Raw genomic sequence first — 26,287 nt, 5'->3', positions numbered from 1 at the left:
TACATCAAATCTTTGCTACCCTCTAATGCAACAACAAGTTGATCCCATAACCTGGTCATATTTCTCTTGAAAGGAGCCAGACTGCAAAGAGGCAAGGTCAAGAGACGAACGGCTGGGAAAAGCTTGGCTCGTTGTAAAGGACATGCGGCTTACATTGTCCACTGTATAGACGTCCGTTGACGTTTTGGTCGTGCCGCTAGGCTATCGCCCGCTTCCATCTGCAATATGCTGATTCTATCATAATAAAGAAAATTGGCTGGTTCCCAGAAGAGAGGAGCCCTAATAGAAAATAATTCTGCCCTTGAAACACTCTGGGGCGATCGGCTGTGGTGGTGGTTGTTTGATGAGATGATGCTATCTTTATTTAGACTCCGGCATCTGGGGCCGCGACCGTGTGTTCGTATATTTAATTAAAATAACATCGCCTGCGTGGACAAAAGGCTGCTTATCACATCAAAAGTGTTCACCCTGCTTTTCTTTCCCCCCCTTTCCTCTTAATTCAAAAGATTATCTTTGTTGATTGGCCGCCAACGGGGAGTCCGGCGACTAGTCAGACCAGCAGTCGGATGTCTGTGAGCTTAAACGTTCGATGTCTGTGATGCCAGGAAAACCGATACCAATGACAACTTCATTCTTAAACGTGACTAATAGTACGAAAATACATCTTTGTGGGAAATTGGATTTTCACAAAACAAAAACAGCTCTTTTGCTTCAAAAAAAATAACATCCGAATTCACATAAAAATTTTTTAGATTTATTTTCTCCATGAACTGTGACTTTATTTCAACTTCTATAAAAAGTATATTTTTAAAAATATATTTCATTTCTCCATGTAATGATTGACATTTTTTCAATTCATTAATTATTTTTATTTTACATTCATCACTTGATTAAGATGGTTAGATTTGTTTATTGATTAAATTATGTCTTTTTCAAAAAAAAAAAACATTTTTCTCCTACATTTTCAACATATAGAAGAAAAATGGACAAAGTCTTACCAGAGCGCTCTGCCCATACGTGCCCTCCATTGCATATTGTTTTGTGTGACCTTGTGGGAAAACTTCACCGCTCTACCTCCAATCAATGCTATCCTGCACCAAATAAATAAATAAAAGACAACGTTATTTAATGTTTTTTTTTCCAGGTTGTCCCAATTCACAAAGGGCAAGATGACATTGATTCACCTTTCATTTGGAATTCTGCCAGACATTCTCAGCTATCGATTGCCCCCCCATCATTTGTTAGGAGGGGGGAGGGGTCACCGCAGACAGTATGACATGTGTCATTTTATTTCTACTACAGTGTGGCCCCATAACAAGCAGGTGCTGCTGGAGATAACTGCTCCAATCGAAACGAGATAATAGCTGCCGTATCTTTCTGTTTTGCACTCTCCTTTTTGTATTTTTAAGGAAACAAAATTCAGAAATATCTGTATGGTTGCTTTTGGTCAAACACATTTTCACAATCATTCACATTGAAATATTCAAAGAAAGCCGCAGCAATGATGATTGGAGTTGTACCTTGAGTCGTAAGAAAGGAATTGCACTGAAATGAAATTCTGGTTTGGCACCCGAAAAAAAACCCACCACAATATTTGGTAACATTTTGCCGTTTCCACCCAATGGCAAAGTTATTTTTGAATGTAATTTAAAAATATACAACAAATAGACGACACATTCATATATAACTAAATTACATTTCATTGTATTATTAATACTTTATGAATATTATTGATACTATAAACATTAAATGTAAACTCAATAAAACTAATCTTTGCACATCATACAGTACAATCCCGCATATTTCTTTCACATTTATTTTGCCATTGACTCTAACAATATAAATAAATACTTCACAAACTCACCCAGGAGGTTTTGTTGACCATTTGCCATGCCATGAGCGTAGCTTCGGAAAAGCTTTGAGGTGGCACGGTGGCTTACCGGCAAGCTAAACAAAACCAAGAAGAAAGCACACGCTGTTAGCAGTTTCATCTAGCTAAAGCTAACAGCTACCGTATTTGCCGGTGTATTGGTCGACCTTTTTCGATCCAAAATCGACCGAAAAAAATCGACCTCGACTTATACACCGAGTCATAAAATTTAACTTCGTATTCATCGCTTCAAATGTGATGGTAACCAAGGCCGTTTCTCATGCATCTCATTGTGCGTTGCACTTAGAAAATTTGAACCGGGCGGCGTGCGCGAGTGCGCGGCCCGCTGGAAGTCGAATGAGGCGCCGCCACCACCTCCGCGGTGCTTATAAACAGCCGATCCGCTCGGCGGGGGCTATTTTCGGCCACTTGGCTCGTGCGCACGGCCTCCCGGATGTGCCGGGCGGGTGCGCGAGCTCGCCGGCCGCTGGAAGTCGAATGAGACGCCGCGACCACCTCCGCGGTGCTTATAAACAGCCGATCCGCTCGGCGGGGGCTATTTTCGGCCACTTGGCTCGTGCTCACGGCCTCCCGGATGTGCCGGGCGGGTGCGCGAGCTCGCCGGCCGCTGGAAGTCCAATGAGGCGCCGCGATCTCCTCCGCGGTGCTTATAAAGTGCCGATCCGCTCGGCTTGGAGCTATTTCCGGCCTCCCGTTGGTGCCGGGTGGCGTGCGCGAGCTCGCCGGCCGCGATCTCCTCCGCGGTGCTTATAAACAGCCGCATGCGCACGGCCTCCCGGAATTTGAACACATTTCGTCAATAAATTTCGCATATTGAATTTTGAAGTTTAATATAATGCAACAATTGAGCTCGACTTATACAAAGGATATATCATAAAATCGTAAATTTCCGTCGAATTTTAGGGGGTCGACTTATACACCGAGTCGACCTGTACACCGGCAAATACGGTAATTCTATGCTAATGCTTCAATCAATAAACTGTGATTTCACAAAATCAATTTCAAATTACTACACGAAATGTCTCATACAGGATAGCACCAAACATCATGACTTAATGTGAACATGAAAGTTATTACTCACATCATTTATGGATTTCTCAGTGGGTTCTTCAGATTGTGTTGAAGCTAGCAGGCAAGCTGGCCTAAAAAACACCTTTGTCAACAAATATTAAAGTGCAAAACAGCGTGTGGTACAGTGCAGAAGAACAACTCCTGGAAAGCTTGAATACTGCGTCCAAATTTGCAAAGTAATTTTTTTTTTTCATGTTTTTTTAAACAACAAGAACAAAAAAATGCGAAGAGGTTTTAGCCTACAGAAGAAAAAAAAAATTGGTTTCATTCAAATAAAGAGACTGGAACTAATTTCATGTTAAGTTAATATCGTGTTTCATTAAATAACTTCTGACCATTATTGCATTTTCTAAATTAACAACCACAAAGAATAATTTTCGGTTTTAAAAAAAAATGGTGTATTCATCTCATGGTAAGTGTACGTCCATTTTATTTTTAAACAAATAAAAGAGGGAGAAAAAAAGCATCTTTTTGTATCACTCCAAAAGCTTTTTCTTTAATAAGTACAACAGCAACTATTGTACAAGAAGTGCCTAAGTGCTCATCAGTGCTCCCGTTCGCTACTCGTTGCACCGTGAAGCTTTTTCTGAGGGACACCTCCATGGCAACCACTGGGACAGAACTCTGCTATCTACACTGGAAAAGAGGGAATCAACCAAAAAAAAAGACCTGAAAACAAAGATTTCACAAATAACGTGATGTCATTCTTTTTTTTTTTTTTTTTATGAGAACAGGGAAACAAAAATCGGTCACAGGAACAGAGACACAGGGTCGATCGTCCGAAAGAAAAGCTTAGCTAGTTATCTGTACATTTACATAGAATCATTTTCCCTCCCTTTTATTATTTCACAAAGAGCAGCTATGCTTTCATGTTTTTTTTGTTTGCTTTGACTTCTTCAGCAAACAAAAATTTGCCAAATAAATCCTCGGGGAAAAAAAACGTCTATGTGTATAATAAAATAGTCTCTTGTCTATAGTTTGGATTTGTTTGGGTCCGACTACAACTTTTCACACAGATGATCCGACGCGAGAGTGTCTTCAGCTGGCCCCTCCCCCTTTGTCAAAGTTTTTCCACAATGGAATCTCATTGTTTCAGAGACACGGCAGTAAAAAGAAAGTGCCGGCGACTGATGGAGAACAGAAAAATGGCGTGACCAAGTGGGAGTCCGTCTATAGGCTGGTCACCAGGTGCGAGGGCTCCTGGGGGGGCTCCTCCGGGGACAGGTCGTCCTTATTGGGGGGCACGATGAAGCCGTCGCTGCTTCCGCGTCCCAGCTGGTAGTAGGACTGCAGCTGGTGGAGGTGGTTCCCGGAGCCCAGGTTGGGCATGCTTTTGTAGTACACGTCGTCCGAGCTGGCTCCGGGACTCTTGGCTTCGCCCCCGTCCTTGGGGCCCGCGGGCAGGCCCGTGAGCATGGGCATGCTGGTGTAGAGCGAGTCTCTCTGGCGCTGAGCGGGCGGCGGCGGCAGCGGCGAGCCCTCGTCTTCCTCGGCGTGCTCGTCGTCGTTGAGCAAGGGGAAGAAGCTCTCGCTGTTCTCCTGCGGGATCCGCCGGCGGGACGACGAGGGCGGGGCGGCCGAGTAGGGGCGATGGGGCAGAGGGAGGGGCGGCGGCCGGTGCAGGCGCTCCAGCGAGCGGTCGAACGAGCGGTCCGACGAGGGTAGCGCTCTCTGGGGCAAGAGAGGCACGTTGGACTCCAAGCCCAGGCCTTCGTCGGGGTGTCCGCCGAAGGTGGCGTGCTCGGAGTTGATGCCCATCGGTGCTCGTAATCCAAACGCGTAGCCGCTCTCCTTGGACCCGTTGCTGACGTTGTTCACCAGCTTATTGACCAGGTTGCGGTTGTGCTCCGCTGAATTGTTCAGGTAGGACGGGATGTAGTTGGAGGCCAACTCTTTGAGGATCTTCTTCTCCAGGGTGGTCTCCTTGTGGTTGTAGCCCCGCTCGATGATCTGGACGCAGTCGCTCATGTAGTCGGCGCTGGCGATGCTGTAGCCGTGGTTACCATTCAGTGGTAGTGTATCCATGACACTTGTATCCCGGGCATTGTTCAGGAGTCCCTCTGGAATGACAGACACGGAGGTGGGGGCAAAGCGGCCGTATTAAAGGCTGATGGGATGTAATTGGTGCGAAAATAACACCCATCAAATTCCGCAGCGCTTTTAGCCTGAAATCTGTCCTCACCAAAAGAGCTCTTTGTACGCTTTTTGGAAAGCAAACAAGGAGCCCACAAAAAATATGGCATCTCTATTAAAAGCCTATACTGATATCCAGTTGAATACAGTGGAACCTCTAATGGTGGACAATGCAGCCAAGTGTTGCCTCAAGACTAAAATTTCAAAACTTTGCATGACACATCGGAGATAATACTTTTTCTTTTTTATTAGAGGAAAAACTTGCACGAAATTGGGAATGCTGGCTTTTCATTTGGGGAAAAAAATTGGAGACATGCTTTCCATTGGAGAACAAAAATTAGAGAACATTTCTCAGGAGAAAAAATATGATGAATGCTTTTGATTGAGGCGAAAGAAAAAAAAGTTTTTCATTGAAGAAAAATGTGTAAAAGAATTGTAGAAAAAAGATAGAAATGCTTATATGTATACGTTGTGGACAGCTTTATAAATCCAATTTCAATTTTTTTATGGCGATTTCTGAATCTGAATGCTCACCTCAGAAGTTCCACTGCATTTTGTATCATTATGTTTGAATGGATGGCAACACAGACATTGCAGCACACAAAGCTCAAGCACAACACAACAGCACACACCACAAACAGATTCAAGAACTAAAAATAAAAGTCAATCTGGGCCCAGCCATATTGTCCCGTACGAGCATTTTAACAGCATTGTTTGACAGAATACAAAGTGCACGAACAAAGGCGACTGTTCAATATCCAGGCGGAAAAAAACCAACAACAACAACAAAAAACAAGTCAATTCATATTGATGTCCCTTTTTTTTTTTCCCAAACGTTGAACCGTGTTGAAATGGCAACCGCCATTAAAAGTGCCGATACGTGTTGTGCAATTATTTTGAAAAGAGCCTTTGTTGCATGACTTTGTCAGCACGGAGTGAAAAGGAAGTAAAAGCCAAAGTCAATTACATTTGATATGCAATGTTTAGTTTGACTCCCATACTTGTCTCTCTGTAGGGCTCTTAAAGGGACAGCATGAGGGGGAAGAAGAGCACAACATAAGCAAAACGGTCACAGCTTCAATAGAAATGCACACAGCAAAAAAACAACAACAAAAAAAACATGATGCTATGCTAATGCTAACAAAACATGAGCGGCATCCCGGCCATTTTAGGCAACAAAAGCAGTGTATGGCAATGGCAGTGAAATTATTCTGTCCATAAACAATTGCCGCATTTAATTGGACAGTGATGCTAAGCTAGCGCTAACACAACATGGAGAGGTGTCGTGGCTCTTACGCCGCCATTTTATACGGCATAGAGTGGATTGCAGTAGTAACAACGATATTTTGGTCATACATGGTATCGTAAACAATCGGAGAAACGTGCATCTTTTTGGACACCATTGCTATGCTAGCGCTAACGCAACATCATTCATACACTGAATTGTATTGGAAACAATGGCCATTGAAATACACTGTGGTCATCTCCAGCCATGCATTTCATTGCATTGTAAAGGCAGAATTAAATCAAACATTTGGAGCAGTGTTTTTTATTATTTTTAACACTGCTCCAACTCCAAAGAATGAAGAGAAGCGAGCGCACCTTGTGCATTGTACATGCCCAGCGGGTTGTTATAGACTGCCGACTCCCCGAGCAATGTATTATACGGATTGTTAGTGCCATGAGGACGTAGGAGTGCATTAGGTATAAGATGGTTAGCCATAGCCCCTGCAGCAGCCAGAGAAGACAGAGTAGGATAGGAGAGGTGGAACAACAGGGGGGGGGGCAGGAACAGGTACAGGTGGGTGGATAAATTGAGACAGAGCGGGAGAAAGAGAAAGAAAACACATATCAGTTGGGCAGATGTAGCCGAGAGCCATCAACATCCAAATGATCACATGATCATTAATGTGACGGGGGGGATGGTGGAATGGGGGGTAGTCGGGGAGAACTGGACTGATAAACGCTAATGCGGCTGATGAAACCCAAGCGCTAATGTTGGCCATTAGTGCATCCGTGCAGCAAAAGTGCGGCGGCCACAGTTAGGGCTTGTGCTAATGAAACTCTTTTCAGACGCGTAACGGGACAAATAGAAAAAAAATAGAGATAACAAATGCGACACCGTAAAACCCGTTGCGATCATCACCATGAACGTTCAAACGCTCCTCGTCATTAATTTAGAGAGGCCACAAATGTAAAGGCAAATGTTGGAACGGGTTTCACAATGCGCAAAATTTGGAGATCCCAGTTTGTGTATAATTGCCTCGAGATGCAACAAGATGGTGGCCAAGCGTGACTTGTGTCGAAACAACGATTTCTTTAATGACTTCAACTCTGTCCATTAGCATCAAGTTGTCACTAGATGGCGCCGATGTAATATTTTTCCAATATCCGATTCGTGAAAAAATATCAGCTCAAACTTAGAAATGTTTTTCATCGGAAGACAACCTGAAGAGGTACCGATTTGTTTTCGATCTCATGGAAGTCAGCGTGCCATGCAGGAAAAATTGTGTTCTTTGAAAACTTCTCTAAATGGATGATTGCAGGCTTTCAGCTTTCACATTCAAAGTTTTTATTAGGCTTCTTGAAAATGCAGATTTTTTTTTTTTGTTTGTTTCTCAAAATCAGTCACCGCTTGGCGGGCGTCAAATTGCGATGCGTTCAACAAACAGTGTGTGTGACACATCCCGCATTTATCCCGTCTCATAAATTGGGCAATCGCGAAAGCGTCGTTTGAAACTCGGCGGTGCCTTGCAGGACTCGTAGGAAATCCGGTGAATAATTCAGACATGGCTTTTATCTTTATGGAGGAGCCGTGTTGACTGGTTAAAAGCCGTTGATGGAGGCGAGAGTTGAGTGGCTAATTATCAAGATCTTGACACGTCCTCCTTGTGTTGTCGTCATCGTCCATTAGTGTAACTGTGCATTAGCACCCAGCGCCAATTGAGCGTGCCAACCATCAAGTCGGGGATGGGGGCTCCAAGATGGATGCCGAACCTGATGTCAAGACTCCTTCAACGGAGGCTGTAAAATTTTAGGGGTCTAGGAAGAATATTTTCTTTTTTTTTTAAATCTCAGTTAATACTTTATTATTGTTTATTATTGCAATGATCATTATTATTATTATCATTATTGTCATAATGACTACAGTAAGAATATGCATTTTACTTCATACACGTCTTTATTTAATCTTATTTTGAAAATACTTTAATTTGGCAAGCATTTTTTAAACACTACAATAATAAGAATTTTATGAAAATTATTTTGCAGATCTACAAGCAACAGATTGTGCACCTTGAGTTGGAGAAGCGCTGCCTTAAATTCATTACAACTTTTTTTTTTCTCTAATGAACATCTTTCCAAGCGAGACTTTCCACTGCGTTGACTTTTAGGTGGCAAATCAGCAGTTTTGAAGTTTGCCAGCCGCAGCTTGGCCATGCTTGATGGGGGGAAAAATTAGGCGCTTATTTAATAATGCATGACGTGCACGACCCGTGCTGTGAAAATAAAACTTGTTGGATACTTAAATGACCCAGCACCAATGACCAACGTACCGTCAAAGCACCTCCAAAAATGTTTTTCATTGGATATGAACGAGCATGCAACATTTGTAGATACATGCACTAGCGGAGCTAGAGGGGGGGGTGTGGGGGCATGAGCCCCCATTAAATAATGCTTGGATCCCGCAGGTGCCAGGGCAGATAAATTGACTGTTTCAGGAATTTTTTTCACATTTTCCCCTGTCCCCTCGTATAGAACATAATTAATTTTCAAAAAAATTTGGCCAGTTTGTAAAAGTAAAAAAAAAAAAATTGCTGATACCTGATTTTCGCCAGAGAAAATCCATAACCTGTAAGAAAAGAAGTGGAGCAAATACCTCTGTTGAGCGACGCCGAACTGTTGATGTCGCCGGTCATGAAAGACGACTCCGACTGTTTTCGGACCGTGTCGTTCCACATCCGGCGGATCCGACTCTGCGGGATCGACAAACAACAGCGTTAAAAGAGTCCCGGCCCGCCGTATGCCGAGGATTCAAAGTCGGGGAGTGTCCGTAGCTAGTCAATAATAAAGTCATCAGTCAGGCTTTCCCAATCTGTGTCTGGGGGAGTGAAGACTCACTCCGAGACGGTCCAATCCAAGTTAATTACGGCGGAGTCCCACGGGCTGTTACCCAAGCTAAGGGTCTCCGCTATCTGACAACTCTGGATCCTGGGCCACGAGGGATCGGGATTAGGCATGTACTGGTGGTATTGCTGAGCTGGCAGGTAAATTCCACTTTGGGTGATCTTTACAGTTTGAGAAATCAATGGTTGGAAAGGAATGTCCTGGCATTGCTGGAAAATGGTTTGGCCCGGGGACACCATGTGACTGCTCAATTGAAGTTCACTGTTGAATACCAAGGTGAGGTGACATGGCCACCATTAAAATAATTCTGTAATTATATACATCAACGCATTTGAAAACAAAAATAAAATATATTTTTTAAAATTTTTCTGGACTCTTATTTTTTTACCAAACTTAACGGTAAATACTCTTATTAAAAATTGAATTAAATTCTGTTCCTTTTGCCCACACAACATATTCGCAGTGCCATCATTAATATGTGAGAGTGCCTTGGCATTGCTGGATTTATTTTTGACAGATTTTTAACGCCAACTGAATTTTCCTGCGATTCCAACATGGCAACAAGACAACCGCAATACGATTTGTGCCTTCTTTTAAAAGGTGAGCTTGGCGTCTACTTCAGTGTTTCCACACCCGTCAGATGAAAACGCCGACGTCCCGTCAAAACTGCGTGTATAATTAAATGCGCTGATCTGCATGCTGAATCCAATCGTGGGTTTGCCGCCGCATGCTCGACTCTAAGGACGATTTATAATTAAGGCCGGCTGCGAGTCCCATGCTTTTGGAAAATGGACATGGTGTTCAATTACAGAGTATCGCGCAATTCATCCAATGTTTTGTCGGCAACGTGGGAGGAATGCGGGAACAATCGAGGCGACAAGGAAAAATGCACCAAATTCCATTTCTGGTGTGCCTCCTTAAAATGTCCCCGTGCTTTTTAAAAGTTAATTATTATGGTTAATGATTGCATCTTCCACTTGGGCATGGTAAATTATTGGAAGGTATCAGCACCAATTTCCACTGGCAGGTAATTAGTCTTCTTTTAATAAACAGACGAGAGCTGTTAAAAAAAACTAATTAGCAATGAGGAAAAACAAACTTAGAAGAAATCTATTGGCATTTTTTGACAATTAATTAAAAGTGAGTGGAAGATGTTGAGATTCAATCAGCGAGGAAATGCGAAAAATTGGACAATCGATTGAGCTGTGTTGACTTCATAAGTCCACTCAAACTAATAGAAAACTAGCAAAGCATGGCAGCAGTTTTTATTGGTAAATTGATGGTACTATCACAAAGAAGCTAATGTCAAGTGCCTCTTTACCGCTCCAATGTAATGTGGTCAGATATTCTGTCGTCAAGTTAATGTATTTATTATTCGATAGAGCGCAGATAAAAGAATGAAGTGAGGCAGGCAGAATTCTGCCTCGCTAAGGCGGTGGACTACTATTAAGCAAAAAAATTAAAGTTTTGTTAGAAATTTTTTTTTTAGTCTTAATTGACACACTTAATTTTCTTTCGTAATCATTTTGACTGCCCTCAAGATATCTAAGCTTAAAACATTTCTCAAAACTGGACCACCAATCAAAAAGTGTGTTTAGGGGGGGCGGAGCTAAGTCTTGTAAATCATTTTAAACACATGCAACTTGTCTGGTAAATGAGATCGGACAACCTGTGAGCCAGCAGAGTAGCGTCCAGGAGCACGAGAAGCATTCCCCTTGGAACCAATGGAGCTTTCCATGCTTTTGCCACTGCAGCAGTGCGTACGCAAGCACTTGCCAAACTCTTTGCGTACCTGAAAAAAACAAAAGTCAGGCAAGCGTTTTGTGGAAATGAGCCATCGTTCGATTGGACGCTCATTCGCCCTACCTTCTTCTGCAGCACGCAGTGGAAGATGAAGATGAACATGCCTTGCAGCGAATTAAAGATGGTGAAGAGGTAGGCCATGACTACCGTGCTCTCGTTGACGTACATCAGGCCGAAGGCCCAGGTGAGGCCCAGTAGGCACAGCAAGGCGATGGCTCCGATCACCCACGATCTTCAAACACAACCCATTTGCTTAAATCAACTCATTCACTGCCATTGACGGCTATAGACGTCAAATATCCATTTTAATCTGGCTGGCAGTGTATTTCCATTATAACTTTTTTTGTGAGTAGTTTAGCTTTCGTTGTTGGTGCTTTTGTACTCGTGACCTTTGGGTCCTGGAAAACTTTGAAGTCACATCTGGGTCCAAAAATGATGCGCGAAATAAAGCAACAAGGTTGTTGAATGAATGGAAGATATGGCACACAAACAAATGAGATGACAAAGGATGTAATGCACTCTTGGCAGTCTTGGCTACGTTTTTTGAAACGCATACTAGACGATCATAAAATTGCGACTTCATATATTGGATAATGGAGGTCCATATAAATGGCAGCAAAAAACAAATATATTTACTTTTACTGCAGGAGATTTACAACCCAATCCATATTTCACTCAGTTTAATTGCCTTAAGTGTCTCGTAATGTTGGGGCAAACCGAGACATGCGGTATTTCGTGTCTGTTTTCGTAAGCTTGTTAGATTCATAAGCGAGTGGCTCAAATTTCAAATGTATTTTTTTTCCCCTGTGGAAGCCAACGTTGAAGTCGCTGAGTTGTTTTTCTAAAGCTCAGACAATGTCTCTACAAGTCGACAAAAAGTTAGAAACTTACAATGAATGTGAGAATTTGACAAGGAAACTGTTGTGAAGTTACCGGGCTACAATTTTCAGCAATTGTGTGGTTGAATGTTTCCAATTACGCTTGACAATTTGGTGAGTATAGCCACAAACGGAGAAAAAAAAAAACCAGGCCTTTGTAAATATCGCAAAAAAAATGACAACAATAGTCAGATCATGTCAAAATAAAAACAAGTTAGAAGATTTTCAAGTTGCCAGATTCTATTTTTTGTGACTAGAATTACAATTTTGCGCTGAGGTTGAAAGCTTTGATGGATTGTTGTAAATTTCCGTGTGATCCCAAAGTTTGCCGCTACTCACAACAAAATTTTTTTTGGTGGCATGTGTCACACTCATAAATCATGTCATCGGGTAGGGATTCGGGTTCTTGGTTTTTCGAGTGGGAGGTCAAATGAAAAATGGCTTTGAGCGGGAAAGGGGGTCGACAATTTTCCCAAATTTGCCTTACTTGATCTTGGGTTCATAATCCTGAGAGCTGGACAAAAAAAAATCAAAAAACGTGAGAACATAAAGAAGAAACGCATTACCCAAATTATGTGGAAAACATTAGGAGGAGGAAGGGGGGAGACATCGGAGATCGAAACGCATCATGAGCGGCATTTCCGTCGTTTCGGACAAAAGGACTGATTTGTGATTTACCGTCCGGCATTATCTCTGCTCACAGGAACATCCAGCCGTCGTCGTAAACACTGGCAGACCTTCGCGTTTAAAGCACTAATAAATGGCTCAGGTGTGCTGTGAAATGTGTGATTTATGAATTCCACATCATTTTCCCGGGGCTGTCTTAATGACCTGGCGGGAACGGGTACTTCATCAAGGCAAGCGCGATGCCAAGAGTGGGCAAATAAGCAGAGCGCTGTCCTCTAACTAGAGGTCATCAAAAATACTGACTCCTGCACAAAAATTGCAAATAAACTAAAGAAAAGGAAAAATGTAAGGGTGACACAACAAAAATAAATAAATGAATAAATAATGTGATTGTTTCCACAGTTTCAAAGATCTTCGCCACTTCTATTCTTCTGCGGGACATAAAAGTTGGGGTTATTGGACTTTTGGGAGAAATCTCAGGATGAACCTAAAATGCACTATAAATGTTCCAGGTGAACTTAATTCAACTTTGGGAAACTTCTGAATGCACAATGTCTGAATTTTGATCCTCAGCAAAAGAAGTTGTGCAAAAAGTACGGGAACATTCTATAGTTGCACATGGCATCCAGAAATTTAGAAAATGTCAAATTTAATTGAATTCCAATATTTCAAAATTGTATTCATCATGTATAAAATGTCAATAAGAACCAACTCTCAGCGTAATGCAGTCGAGAGAAGGCAACCCAGAATAAAACTCGAAAAGTTTCATTGCGCTCATCACCAAACCGAAGCACTAAAAATTGGCAATTTGGTGTCACCAAATTGCTATCAATTTCCTGCAAATTCACTCGAATGAGTGGAGGTGTCAATCACTGCGACATCGTGTGGCTCATTTCCCGTACGAGCCAAAGATAAATGCTTCGCCGGCCTCGAGAGTATGCAAGAATCATGTAAAAAAAAAAAGTATTCAAATGTACACTGATATTGAACTGCAAGACATAATACTCAAAGGTGCTTCAATTTGCAAGACAAAATATTATTCCGTGAAAATATATCCTGTAGAACATTTTCATCAAAGCCACCAAAGCATGATAATCAGAATATTAGGAACACCTCCAGTTGTGGTTCGGCGGGGTCCTTGAGCCATCAATTAGTAATGTGCCTATTTTTCTTTAAAATTGCTCAATCAGCAAATAAATTCAAGAACAATAAAGTCAGGAAAAATTGAAAACTTATTTGAGCAGAACAAAATATTAAAACAGGAGACAAGTAAACTTATATAGCCACAATAATAAACTCACTCTATTATGTAATGTAAATTAAAAAAAAAATAATAATTCAACTTTTGGGGGAGCTTGGGAGCAAAAACATCCAATACCTAATCCGGGAAAATCAGGGAGGGCAAAATCACGTGAAAAACACAACAGCCACTGTAATCTACACTAAAAAAAATACGGCGTCTTACCAGTGCAACTCTACAATAACGCATCCGTCGTAATAACGATGGCTAAAATGAGAAAAGAAACAAAATCAAGGTGAAAATGATAAAAGAAGAACACAAGCGAATGAAGCAAAGCAGCGTGGTGACATTGTGAGACAACAACTTGGCGTGACAGCAAAATCCCTACTCGCATCAAATCAAATAAAAAGATAAAAACAAGCCCAAAGTCCCGACGACAAATAAGCTGCCGTTCATGTTTACACGTAAAGCGGAACAACCTTGACTTGGTCATGATGAAATACAAGCACAGATTGGCGCCACCGTTGCTGTCATTTCTCTGAGTAATGGGCTTTACCTTAAAATAAAAAATAAAAAAATAAAAAAACAACTGTCAGATGAATGAGGGCTGCCAATTTTGTGGCGGTCACGCGGAACGTGGCTGACTGTTTTGAAGTCACGTTAGGAGCGTGGCTTAAGGCGCATTAGGGGAGCTCGGCGTTATCAATCATAACCGCGGGAACGTGACACGATGCGTCGGAGGGGACCGGAGGAAAGCTCCGCCTTCGAAAATAGCAGCTTGAAAGCGACAAAGTGGAAGGGCAGTGACTGTCTGACAGAGCCTCGGTCCGTCCGCAATTTGGGCGGAATGAGCGCTAAATATTTGATAGAAGTGGGACAAAAATATTATACTTTGAAAAACAGGAGAAAAAAAATGTAGACAATGCCACAAAATTAAACGTAATAATTAAAAATTATATATATATATATATATATATATATATATATATATATATATATATATATATATATATCATTTTTAATATATATATATCTTATAATTCTTTTTAAAGAATAATATTTTTGTGGGACAAAAATATTGTTTGAAAAACAGGAGAAAAAAATATATAGACAAAGCCACAAAATTAAATTTAAAAATTAAAAAAGAAAAAAAAATGCATGACAACAAGTCTATTAAGTGTTAAATGCTAGATGGTAGATGTCATAAAACTCCGCCTCCTGCCTTGCTCTATGGGAGCAGTACACATTCTGTCGCGTCAAGATTGAAAGTTTGGATAATCTTTTTTTAAACATTAACAAGTGAAAATAAGGTCAGATTCATTTATGCAAATTACCCGAGGTGGGCAGTCCGTTAAAACTTGTTCAAATACATTTGTAATATGTTTGAATGTACTTGTAGGCCAAATGCTAAAAGCATTTTTTTTTAATAATTTTTTTTACTGACAGTCTTCAAATAGTGGCGACAGGGTGTCAATTAGCCACGATGGAAGAAAAAAACACAATGACGGACTGTTGACGACTCTCTTGAATTAGCCAATGGCGGGCCGGCAAAATGTACTTCCGTATATTAACACAACTTGGTCCACTCATTTGTGCTTTTATGACATGACTCATGTCTCATTACAAAAGCCGATGTCGTTACAGCGGGTGGCTTTTGTAAAGCTTTGCAGGCTTTTTTTTTTTTGGGTCAAGGGCGCTTTGATGTGGATGACTGGTGTGGCGCCATTTTGATCAATGACAGCGTCATAAATTGGCAATTTGATCGTTTTTCCTAGAAATGATCATAAGCAAAGAACACGGCTCGCTTCGGCGAGGCTTCATTAAGCATAAGGGTATAAAAAGGCAGCTCCCTTAGTGCCGTTTCAAAGCGCACGGCATGAAAATAGGTAGGCATGGACGCTAAGTGCAATCCGAGTGCTCTTACTTGATGTTGTCCAGGCAACCGGAATCGGGCTTGAGGATGGCCGTGTGATGGAACATCTTGTAGAGCGCAATGCCCAGGAAGATCACGTTGAGCTGCGGGAAAGAAGCCGAGACGCATCTATTCATTTCAAATCAGACCACTTTGGAGCGTAAAGTCCGCCTGCCCCTCACTTTGCCAAACAGAGCGCAAAATTCTACGAACCCTCCATGATGGTACAAGCGCAAGCCCCCACTCCCCCCCACCCTCACAGACGAACGCGGCCAAGGATGACAGATGCGTACTTGTAGGAGCGAGCCCTTCCACCTGACTTATTCATACGCCTCTCATCTTAGTCACACCAGAAAAAAGAAAAACAGCAGAGTGACGCACTTAAAAACAACAACTTCTTCCTTTCTGGAAATTGGCAAAAGTCCACACAAGCAAACTCATTTGCCCTAAAATGCCTGGAAAGTAAAAATTCGATACTTTTTGTTTTCAACTGGATACTTGCGCCGGCTTGAAATATTCACATCAAATATGAATTATATTCTATTGAATTAATTTTTAATGCAGCGTGTGGACTTCCAAGAGAAAGGATGTACAAAATTGGACACACTTATCATTTCACGAGTGAAGCACCAAGCTGGAAAATGGTAAAAGGGGAAGGAGTTACGTTTAAAATATAAACCTTGAAAACATTAAATAAGAAAAAAAGTTTTTCACTCATTTCAGGTTTTTGGCAGGTTATTAAATCAGGATTTTGAGATTTTTTTTGTTTTGTAGTTTGATCAATAAAAGCTTGCACAATACGGATTTGATTATATACAGCTTTGTATGTCGCTATCGTCTATAAATGTTTTTTTTTTTTTTTTTGAGTTTCTAGAATGTATATTTCATATTTTCTGCAATGGATTAATGACTCAAACAGAGGATCCACCGTATTTATTCATGTAATTCAAAATAGCATTTTCTATGGGTTTCAATATGTCACTCATTCTTTCAATTTTCCAGATTTTTTTTTCCAGGAAAAAACCCCCCGAGACAGATTAAAGAAAAAAAAATGACCAAATCATCAGTCACATTTTACCTTTTGATTGCAAATTGAAAAGAGACAGAACAAAACATCCGATTCAATGGGACATCTCGCTTTGCAAATTTAGGCAATTTTTTTTTAGAACAGAGGTGACAAATTGGAACATAATTCATTCAACAAAGCCAAAACCTCTTGAAAGCGACCAAAAAAAAAAAAAATCACCCATGTTGAGCTAATTTCTAAGGATCCCTGAGCCCATTTTAGGAGCACCTCGAGCTATTTTAATTGGATTTGTGCTCCAGCACACCAACATTGATATTCTTCTTGCTACATTGACGAGAGAAAGGAATGCGTCACGACACGAGGCAACCGCCGGGATATATGCTTTGCTGTTGTCGCGCGATTCCCAAAAGTGGAGCGTGACGAGCGCCGCGTCGTGCATGTCAGGATTTAGCGAGAGGCAGGAAGCCGGGCAGGAAGATTGCTGCTGTAGATCATCCAAGTGGGATGAAGCCAGGATGTTTTCTGACATGTTTGTTAATCCGCATGGCCATGAATAATCTTGAAATCATCGCTTGTCTATTATCAATCCAACCAATGAATAACCTTTGCAGGAACATGGTGAAAAATAATCGCTTTTAGGGTATGGCTAACTGTTGCCGCTAACAGAAGAAAATGGCTTCGGATTTCACATACACCTGAACCTCGATTTTACATCCTTCGATTCCACGCGACTTCCTGTCTAAAGCGGTTTGGTCATGGACCCAATTTTTTTTAAGTAGTATTTTAAATGGATGATATAAGGACTGAAGCTAAATGACTAGCGCGTAAACTTTAGCGCTAGTAGTTTGATGGATTTCCGTGACTAATTTAAAGGTGTTTGATCATAAGAAGTTGGGCTTTTAGATCTTTATTACGGTGTTAGGGACAGCTGGGATTGTTTTTGATTCGGAAAGGGGAAGTCAAAATGACTCGGCAAAAAACTCGCTTCGGCTGCCCATCAACATGCTTTTCTAAAAAAAACGACTTTCTATACAAGACGCTTTCAGGGTTAACGCAATTTCCAAATTCTGCGTAAAATCAAGATTTAGGTGTAGTTCTTACTGATCAATGAATTAAAAATGAGGATTAGATCCCGGGTCTCCTCTCGCCGGTGATTCCATCTTAAAGCTTTGCCGTGACCCGGCTGAAATTGAGCCACAGCTACTGTTTTAAAGCTGCCCGATCAATAAAAGATCTTCAGAAAACTGGAAAAATGTGAGCCATTGTGTTATCTTGGCACAATTGGCCTTCTCGGTGCGTGCCCGCCGGGCAAGGAAACAGGATGATAAAAAAAACAAGGAGGTAGCGAAGTAGGGGAAGGAGGATCAATCACAATCACAGTGTGGATTACTGTAATACCGCGAGTTCACTCGCCTTCCCCGCCTTCTGCCTACGATTGGTCTCCGCCGGCAACTGCGACGGGGTGACAAATTGCAATAAATTCACCGTGCCCCTCATTGGTTTTCCTTGACGGCCATGAGCCCGCCGGTGGGGTCTGCGTTCGACAGGGCAGCGAGGGCAAAGAAAAGGATCTGTGCGGACCGTTTATGCGGCGACCCGCCGGCTAAGTAGGGTTAATGAACACAAGGTTGGGGGTGGGTCGCACTTACCATAATTATCAAGGTTGCCGGTCCGATGAAACTCCAAATGAAGTAGGTGTCAAGGCGAAGCCAGCAACTGCAATGACAAGCGTGGACAAGGATGTTAGCAATGGTGTACGTAAGTGATTCTCAAACCGAGATTCTCAGACCTCCGTCTGTGAAAAAAAATATCAATTAAAAAAGAATGCTTATCTATATAATATTTCACTGGGGTCACCAAGAAAATGAACATCAGGAAGGTTCACCTTGTATTTAGGAAACATACTATATGCTACATGCTAACAACTACTTGCTATATGCTAACTGCTACGTGCTACATGTTGAGCGGGGAAACATATTGGAAAAAAAAAATTTTGATAAGGTGAAATTTGGACAAATGTCTCTTATTTAAAAAAAGCTGAAGGATCCCTGGTGTACAGTTTGCCTCTCTAGCAGCCACTAAGGTTTATTGAATTGTCCGACAAAGTGAAAAAATGGCCAATGGACCAACATAAAGGCTGATGAAGACCAGAGCTCAGCCCGATTTGCTTTCAATTTGCCGGGTTAAGGTAGAAAATTAGCGTCACAGATGATAATTTATGGACGATTCAATTAGTGGCAAATTGAATCCCGACTGTATCACTCCAAAGGAATTGTTTCGACCTCGACCCGGACCCGCAAGCCCCGCCCGTTAAACCTTGGCGACAAAGCGTCTCACAAGCTCTGACGACTGCGCGGGGGGCGCCGCAATCACGACAATAATGAAACCGCGTGTCCCTCTGACCTCATAACGAGACGGAACAAGAAGAAGAACAGGAAGCATGAGAAAGGGAAGCAGCAAGCTGACGGAAGATGGAATGTGACTCATGGCTTGTGGTTGAATTATTAATTGTCTAATCTCCGCTGCTTGCTGCTGATAGACATCTTCATTTTTTTTTTTTTTTTTGGTGAATCAAAAATGACTTTCTTCGCACTTCCCCAAGGGAATAGTCAACATCCTCGGTTTGGAAATTAACCGTAATGTTTATGGTTGCGGTCACCGAGAGTGATCGTGGTTGCGAAAGCTTATGTGCCCTTCTGGAGATGAGTTCAAGGTCATCAGCATTTTGCCAGACACAAATGATCTTAAAATGTCTTTGTTGGTCTCGACAGACTGAATTTGTACAAGGTCACGGTGGGCAAAGTCAAATCCGTAAACGGCACTAGTCATCGTTTCGTCAAGCACAACTGATCTTCGAACTTCCTGCGATGGTTTCTCTAAATTTCAAAGAGACGGTTCTAGAATGTTTACAATGTGACACCATATGACGTCTGATTTTAGAGACTGAGGCAAGTTTTACGGCAAATTAACCCAGAAAGGTTGGCCGAACAATTGGTATGACTCCGTTCGGTCAAGAGACTTTTTCTGGAAATGAGTCTTACGTGTTAGTAGCTGTGCTCACTGACAGTGAAGCTCACTCTGACTGACTTGTCCACAAATAAAAAATGTGATGGTCTGGAAAGAAAATCTGTTGGGGCAACCAAACACATCTAAGTCGAGTCGATAAAATAGACCACCCATTTTGGCTCCGTTCCCACGGAGGGGGCGTCTCCGATTTCCACGAGAAAACAGCCGACGGAATTGAGAACGGTGCAAACAACGTGTTTACGCCGGCTCAACGTTTTGTCTCCTAAAGGCTCGACGGCGCTTTGAAATCGAGAGCGACTACTTTATCTGAAGTGACAGGGCTTGATGCCTTTCCCTGAGACGAGGGCTCGGAGAAAAACACACACGGACGGCGTAACGAAGAGGGAAAAGGCGCAAAACAAAAAGATGCGCTGGCAGCTCTTCAAAGCGTGCCACCGCCTGCACCTTCCCTCATATATCACGCGCAAGGTTGGGTTGTTCATTTTTGCCTCCTTCCTCAGATGGCAGACAGATTTAACGACTCGGTGGGCGGCCGGAGCTGCAGGCGTGTCTTCGGTCTCCACCGGTGTGTCTTTGACTTTTGGAGAGCATCAAGTTTCTCTCCCAAGTTTCTCACCCCCGTGTTACTTTTCTCCAACGCGTATCCCTCTTGAGGAACCGGTGAGAAAAACGTGGGCAGCTCAAAACTGCCTGCTCCTGCTCGAGGGGAAGCGGGCTTTCTACTCGAGATTTCCACATCTGAAGAGAGGCGACTATTCTTTATTGAAGGTAACAAGTCAGTCAAAAGCTACCCTCATCCTTCAAGAGCCCGGTGTAATTGTTCCACCGGTGGCGGGCGTTAATTATTCACGTGAGGGTGGCAAGCAATCGCCGCCATCCATCACCACCGACTGAGATTTTCCGCGTCTCGAAACGTACCAGCTTGTGTGTGACATTAGCGTGACGCTAACTGCATGCTACTTATCAACGGAAATTGGTTGGTATGTCTCACAATAATTAATAAAAGGAGGCTAATTGAAAAAATGATTTGATGGACATAGCAAATAATGCTACCATAGGGTTAATGAAAGAAAATTGGGTAAAGAGGTTAAGAGAGGGATTTATTTGAGGGTGGCAATTATTTATTTGAGAGGGATAACACATCTAGAGACTAACTGGGACATGGTGTGAATTATTTGAGGAAATATTTTTTTTATTTTTCCAAAATAACTGACACACCTGTCAACTAAATGGGGTGCAGCACCAATTAAAGGATTTCCCATAGGCGAGAATGCGATTTAATTCTTTGGATGACACATTTGGCCTATTCCAGGAGAAATTGGGTATTTTGTTCACATATTTGAATCAGGTATTGATTTTCTATGTTCTGCACCAATACTCACGCTCTGTCCGTGCCGTAACTTCGGTAGTCCACCGCGGCCGAGACGGCCACGACGAGGGCCGGGACCCCGTAGCCCACCAGGTAGAAGTAACGTCGACGCGAGTGCTCGCTCTCAAACACTTCCACCAGCAAGATGTAAAGCTGCACGCCCTCCAGGAACATCCACGTGAATGCCGCCAGGAAGAAGAAGTGCAGCAAGGCGGCAAAGACGGCGCAGGCAATCTGAAGGGGAGGGAGGGAGGTTAGGGGTCATTTGATCACGCAATTTGGGAGAAACGTAGAATTGCGGCGGAATAATCAGGTGGCAAATGCACGAGCTGCCACCGCGGTAAGGTGAAATGTTTAAATCGTCACCTTCTTCTCTAACATTATATAGTGCATACACAGCGTTGACTAATTATGTGCGCAGTTGAACATTACTAGCTTATTTTGTCCCTGAAATTGATTCAATTAAACGTGTGAAGGCTTGAGTGGACATTAATTGTGCTCCGTGAGAGAGCCATGAATTGCACCCATAAAATCTTATGGAAGGCAAAAAGCATTTGAATGAATGCACAGGATTGCGTCCTTAAGGCATTAATAGCCACACTGAAATGATTCAAAAAGCTAGCTGATTATACCCAAAATTATTTATATTATTTTTACAAATGAAAAAAATATAGAGAATTTTATCTAATGATTTAAAAAAAACAAGTGGTATCATGATTTGGTAAATTTTGTAAAATTTTAAAATATTTATATCTAATGATGTCAAAATGGTTGTTGAGGCAACATTGACATTAGGATTAATATAAAAACTTAAAGAGTGAAAACATTATTATTATTATTATATTTTTATAGATACATTCATAGGTAATGTATAATTTTACATTCAATTCCAGATAGTATATGTAATTTAATTTATTTATTATTACAGGATGAATAATATTACAATATATATAATATATTATAATATTAGAAGGAAGTGGAGTCGTACCGGCTGGTCGGCCCGATTGATCCCAATGAGGAAGAGTGACTCTGCGATGAAAAGGCAGAGGCACAAGTTCTTGTGGATGGTGTTGCGGTCGCTCTGGAGGCCGCGGAAGAAGCAGAAGGTGAAGAGGCTGACCAGCAGGCACACCAGCGAAAGGAGGATGCCAACCCAAGTGATGACATCCAGAAGCATGTCATGAACTGGGTCTGTGTTCTGGCAAAAAAAAAAAAAAGACTTCCTGTTATGATATTTCTCCCGAAAAGCAAAAATGTTCCCCGGTCGATGCGACCCGGGTTGTGATTAATGCTCCAACGGTGTCAGAAAGGTTGTTTATCTCTTTATTAACTCAACTTGCAAATATAGTATGTGAAATGAAAAAGTACCCCGATAAATTTGGGCGCAGAGGCAGATAATATATATTTCCGTACATAAATCCCGGAAAAATATTTTTCCAGACTCGAGGCGGATTACCTGAGGATTTCCCATCTGGATGCTCCGTCTTTAGCTAACGACTCACCATCACGATGCTAATGACAAAGACTAAAATATTTTAAAAAATCTTGTTCCCCGTGTATGAAGCTTAAGGGAGTGACATCTTGATTTATTAACTAAACATAATTACTGCCTCCAAATACTTGGGTCAGCTTTTGAGGCGCCGTAATTTCCCTGAGGGCGAGTCCTCTTTTTCAGGCTGCTGGGCATTGATTTAAGAAAAAAAAAAAAAAGAAAGTCTTCAAAAGCGAAGCGTACAAAAGCAAACTACTACTAAAGATTCCGTCTCTAAAATTGAAATCTAAACCACGTCGACGAGACTATCGTGGCAAAGTTTGATGCCTCGCTCTAACACACTGGCTTGCAGCGGAAAGTTAAGGCCGCCATGCTTGGCAGGTGCAAGGCTGATGCGTCGGGCGACGTTAGCTTCATAGCATCGTGAGAGCGAGGACCCCGAGGTCCCCGGGCCTAGTGAGCTGTACAAGCTCTATCCATCACACTCTCACCTTCAATCGAATAAAAAAAAAAAAAAAAAAGAATGCATGGGAGAAAGGCTGATGGTGAAACACAGTGAAGGGCAGCGAGTGTATCTACACCTCAGTGATGGATTTACTGTGAAACGATTTCTTTATTCTTGGTGGTGGATGATGGCCGCGAGCCACTATGCCTCTGCTGGGAGGGAGGGAGAAGGGGGTTGAGGTGGGGGCTCAGCTAAGGCGGGTTGCCAAATGATGCAATCTGCAGCTCACCTCACGCAAAAAAAAAAAAAAAAAAAAAAGCCTCCATGATGCGAGTACATCGAAGGTATTGGAGGCGGGCGGCTGTCATTTTCTGGCATTCGCTCACTGTGTGACACAGGCCCCAAAGCTACTTTAGGAAACATATACGGTATGTACAACACGAAGCATTTGGGATTCAGTCGGCATGTCAGGAGGAAAAAGTCTCAAAAACACATCCAGGAACAGATACAAAACAGTTGCCATTTTAACAGGATAGCCCCGAAAAGAAATACGCCAATATGCCAATTAGACGGCATCAAGATATTTGGTAGGTAAGGAAGTCGGCCATTTTGGTTTAAAGTAGCCATTTTGGCTAAGTAGCGTCATCTGGAAATAACGTGCCCCCTGTTCCAGAAAGGATATATGTATTTTATACCCTTTTTATATTTCATCTCAAATTTCAGCGCTCAAATTTCTTTGTACTGTGTACAACAACAATAAAGGCAATTCCGATTCTCTGGTAGGTAAGGAAGTCAGCTATTTTGGTTTGAAGTAGCCATTTTGGCTAAGTAGGGTCATCTGGAAATAACGTGACCCCCGTTCCAAAAAAAAAAAAATGAAATCCAGTTTGTCTTAGCAATGTGTAATTTGGCTGTCTTAAGAAACCGCGAACACAAAGGCACAGAAAATCAGCCATTTTAGTGGCCGTTTTCAGGTGACCTTCAAAAAACATTTTTACTAAATTGTTGAAGCATATCCCTCATGGCTGTGTAAACAAATCCCGTGTAAACATATCTGTGTCGTCTAGATTATATGTCTTTTCTGTTCGGAATGATCCGATTTCGACATGTGCGACGCGAGTGCTTTTGATGTGACGCCGACGGCGATAACCTTGAGACGTCCCGTCGCCGAGCCTCGGGACGCGAGCGCGACGAGATGTTTGAAATTGGTGATAAATAATCACATTTGGCCGTGGGATTTAGAGCTTTTTAACATTGCACATTTCTCGAAGTGCTCCACGGGCATTCGGTGAATGTCAAACAGCAAACCATGCGTTGGAACTTTTCTTTTACATCAGGCACTGCTTTGAACAGCCCTCTTTTTATCCAACCGCAAATATAACCTGGGCGCTGTCTATTGGAGGGAGGAATTTATTTTTCAACGACTACTTGGTGTCTATTCGAGGAACAGACACTATTTGAGGAAGTATACCGATTGTGATTGTCTCTTGCAGGGTGGCGTTTACATTTCAGTGGCCGACTCACATACTCGAGTAAATAAGTTTCCTTGGTTCCGATTCAAATCAATCATGGGTGATGTCATTGGCCTATCCACTATTTTAGGGAAAAACGCTATCAATGTCAAACAGCAGAAGCTTCCTTTTCCCACTCGGCGCCGCTCTGAACAACCTTCTTTAAAACCCTTCTAATACGGCTACTTTTGAAATTCAAATGCTCCATTTGTGACCATTTGTGACAGCGGCTCTTTGAAATTGACTCTCAAGAAATATAGAGTAGGCAGGATGAAGCCCGAGGGGGGGGGAGAGGGGGGGCACGGAGCTAACCACAAAGTGCCACTGTTCTCGACGAACCAGTAAGTCTAAATCAGTGGCACATCCCAGCGGATGATGGAGAGGGTGATATTTGGGGAGCATCCATCAATGTCGTCGCCCGAGTACCTCCACCGCGGCGGCGGTGAAGCGAAGCGGCGACGCCAAAGGACAGTCAAGGTTGCCTTTGTTTGCGCGTACATTGGAGGCGCCGATGACAAGAGGGTGAGGACGGCAAAAGGTGCGCAATGACGGTACGGGACACGGATGCCATCCCGACAGCTGTTCCGACCGTCATAAATCGGTAGCCCGGGTCACATGATACCTGGCTGTATTTCAAGTCCGTACAAGTGGAGTTACGCGTTGAGCTTCATGCTGAGAGATGAAATAAAAGATGATTTCCTTTTCATCGTGCCACACTTTGGTTTATCCCGACATTATGATTAAAATGAGGCCCGAAATAGGTTGGTTGGTTTCCAATCTTTTGTGATGTCAAGAATGAAATCCAAAGCCCGAACAGGTTTTACCAGCGTCCTACCTTAACATCCACGTGGGCCATGAGGACGGCGAAGTTAGTGAGATGGGTGCAGGAGCAGGTGGTGTGCGTCCTGTTGTTGCCTAGCAAGCGACAGTCCTGCGTTGACCAGTAGCCGGTCATGGTTCGCTTGGAGTAGCTCCAGAATGAACAGTTGGGGTTAAAGTTCTCCTCAGATTGCTGTGGGAGTCAGAGAGGACAACTGATGTTTTGTTTTGAATTTTCTTTATGTTAAGTTCTCCTTCTTCTCGCATACCTGCAGGTGTCTTATGGTAAAGATGACCGGGTCGGAGAGGTAGACTTTATTGGCGTCCTTGTTGATGGTAGCCGTGATCACCGGCGAGTTGACTATGACAGAATAATTGGTCGCCATGGCGTCGCTGCCCAACTTCATGCTGGCGTTCTCCGTGGACAAGTACACGCCGATGTGCTTGTAGAGCACGAAAGCGATGCGGATCTCGCCTGTGAGGGAGGCCGAGAACAATCGCGGCAATTACGCACCACACTTTGGGAATAAAGCAGACATTTTCTAAAACTCAACGCCGCCAATTAGCGAGGTCTCGGCGCCACCGCATCCCAGCTGCGGCCGCGCCATAATAGAATGTTAGCAAGATAAAAAAACATACTGCAGGACAAAGATACATTTTTTGTCCTCCACCATTTGCAAAGTAGAATTTGAATCAAAATCCCCTGACAACCGATAACGCGACCCATGAGCTCGTCATGATTCCCATTTGTATCCCTGAAAGGAAGCTTTGTTAACACCAGAATTGAAAGAGATGTATGGTTAAACTGCTCACAATAAGACCAGGGTAACCGAAGCAATTCTATGTGACAACAAAAAAAAATGGAAAACATTCTCGCATCAACAAACAATTGCTGAAAATTGCACGTTGCGGCGGCC

At 42.5% G+C, this 26,287-nt stretch overlaps 1 protein-coding gene across 10 annotated transcripts in view; it reads right to left on the bottom strand.

Annotated features, from left to right (window-relative positions):
- Window positions 1-3,374: 3,374 nt before the first annotated feature.
- The window catches only part of LOC148403499 (adhesion G protein-coupled receptor L3-like), a 90,503-nt gene continuing 67,590 nt past the window's right edge, over window positions 3,375-26,287 (bottom strand). For 2 of the 10 annotated variants that reach the window (XM_088372967.1, XM_088372959.1), the window contains exons 15-28: window positions 25,640-25,845; window positions 25,387-25,563; window positions 22,092-22,301; window positions 21,117-21,337; window positions 18,357-18,423; window positions 15,693-15,784; window positions 13,994-14,035; window positions 12,389-12,415; window positions 11,087-11,255; window positions 10,890-11,012; window positions 8,973-9,069; window positions 6,698-6,823; window positions 6,097-6,114; window positions 3,375-5,022 (exon numbers count right to left, since the gene is read on the bottom strand). In XM_088372967.1, the coding sequence (XP_088229093.1) occupies window positions 4,133-5,022; window positions 6,097-6,114; window positions 6,698-6,823; window positions 8,973-9,069; window positions 10,890-11,012; window positions 11,087-11,255; window positions 12,389-12,415; window positions 13,994-14,035; window positions 15,693-15,784; window positions 18,357-18,423; window positions 21,117-21,337; window positions 22,092-22,301; window positions 25,387-25,563; window positions 25,640-25,845 (2,465 nt within the window). In that variant the 3' untranslated portion in view covers window positions 3,375-4,132. Of the gene's footprint in view, window positions 5,023-6,062; window positions 6,115-6,697; window positions 6,824-8,972; window positions 9,070-10,889; window positions 11,013-11,086; window positions 11,256-12,388; window positions 12,416-13,993; window positions 14,036-15,692; window positions 15,785-18,356; window positions 18,424-21,116; window positions 21,338-22,091; window positions 22,302-25,386; window positions 25,564-25,639; window positions 25,846-26,287 lie in introns of all 10 variants that reach the window. The other 8 variants (XM_088373021.1, XM_088372974.1, XM_088373003.1 and 5 more) reach the window with 8 other exon arrangements.

The sequence above is a fragment of the Syngnathus floridae genome, chromosome 1 (assembly GCF_059516105.1).
Source record: "Syngnathus floridae isolate MCC-2025c chromosome 1, RoL_Sflo_1.0, whole genome shotgun sequence".
Lineage (NCBI taxonomy): Eukaryota > Metazoa > Chordata > Actinopteri > Syngnathiformes > Syngnathidae > Syngnathus > Syngnathus floridae.
Note: the sequence above shows the minus strand (reverse complement) of the source record. Positions and strands in the feature narration are given on the sequence as shown.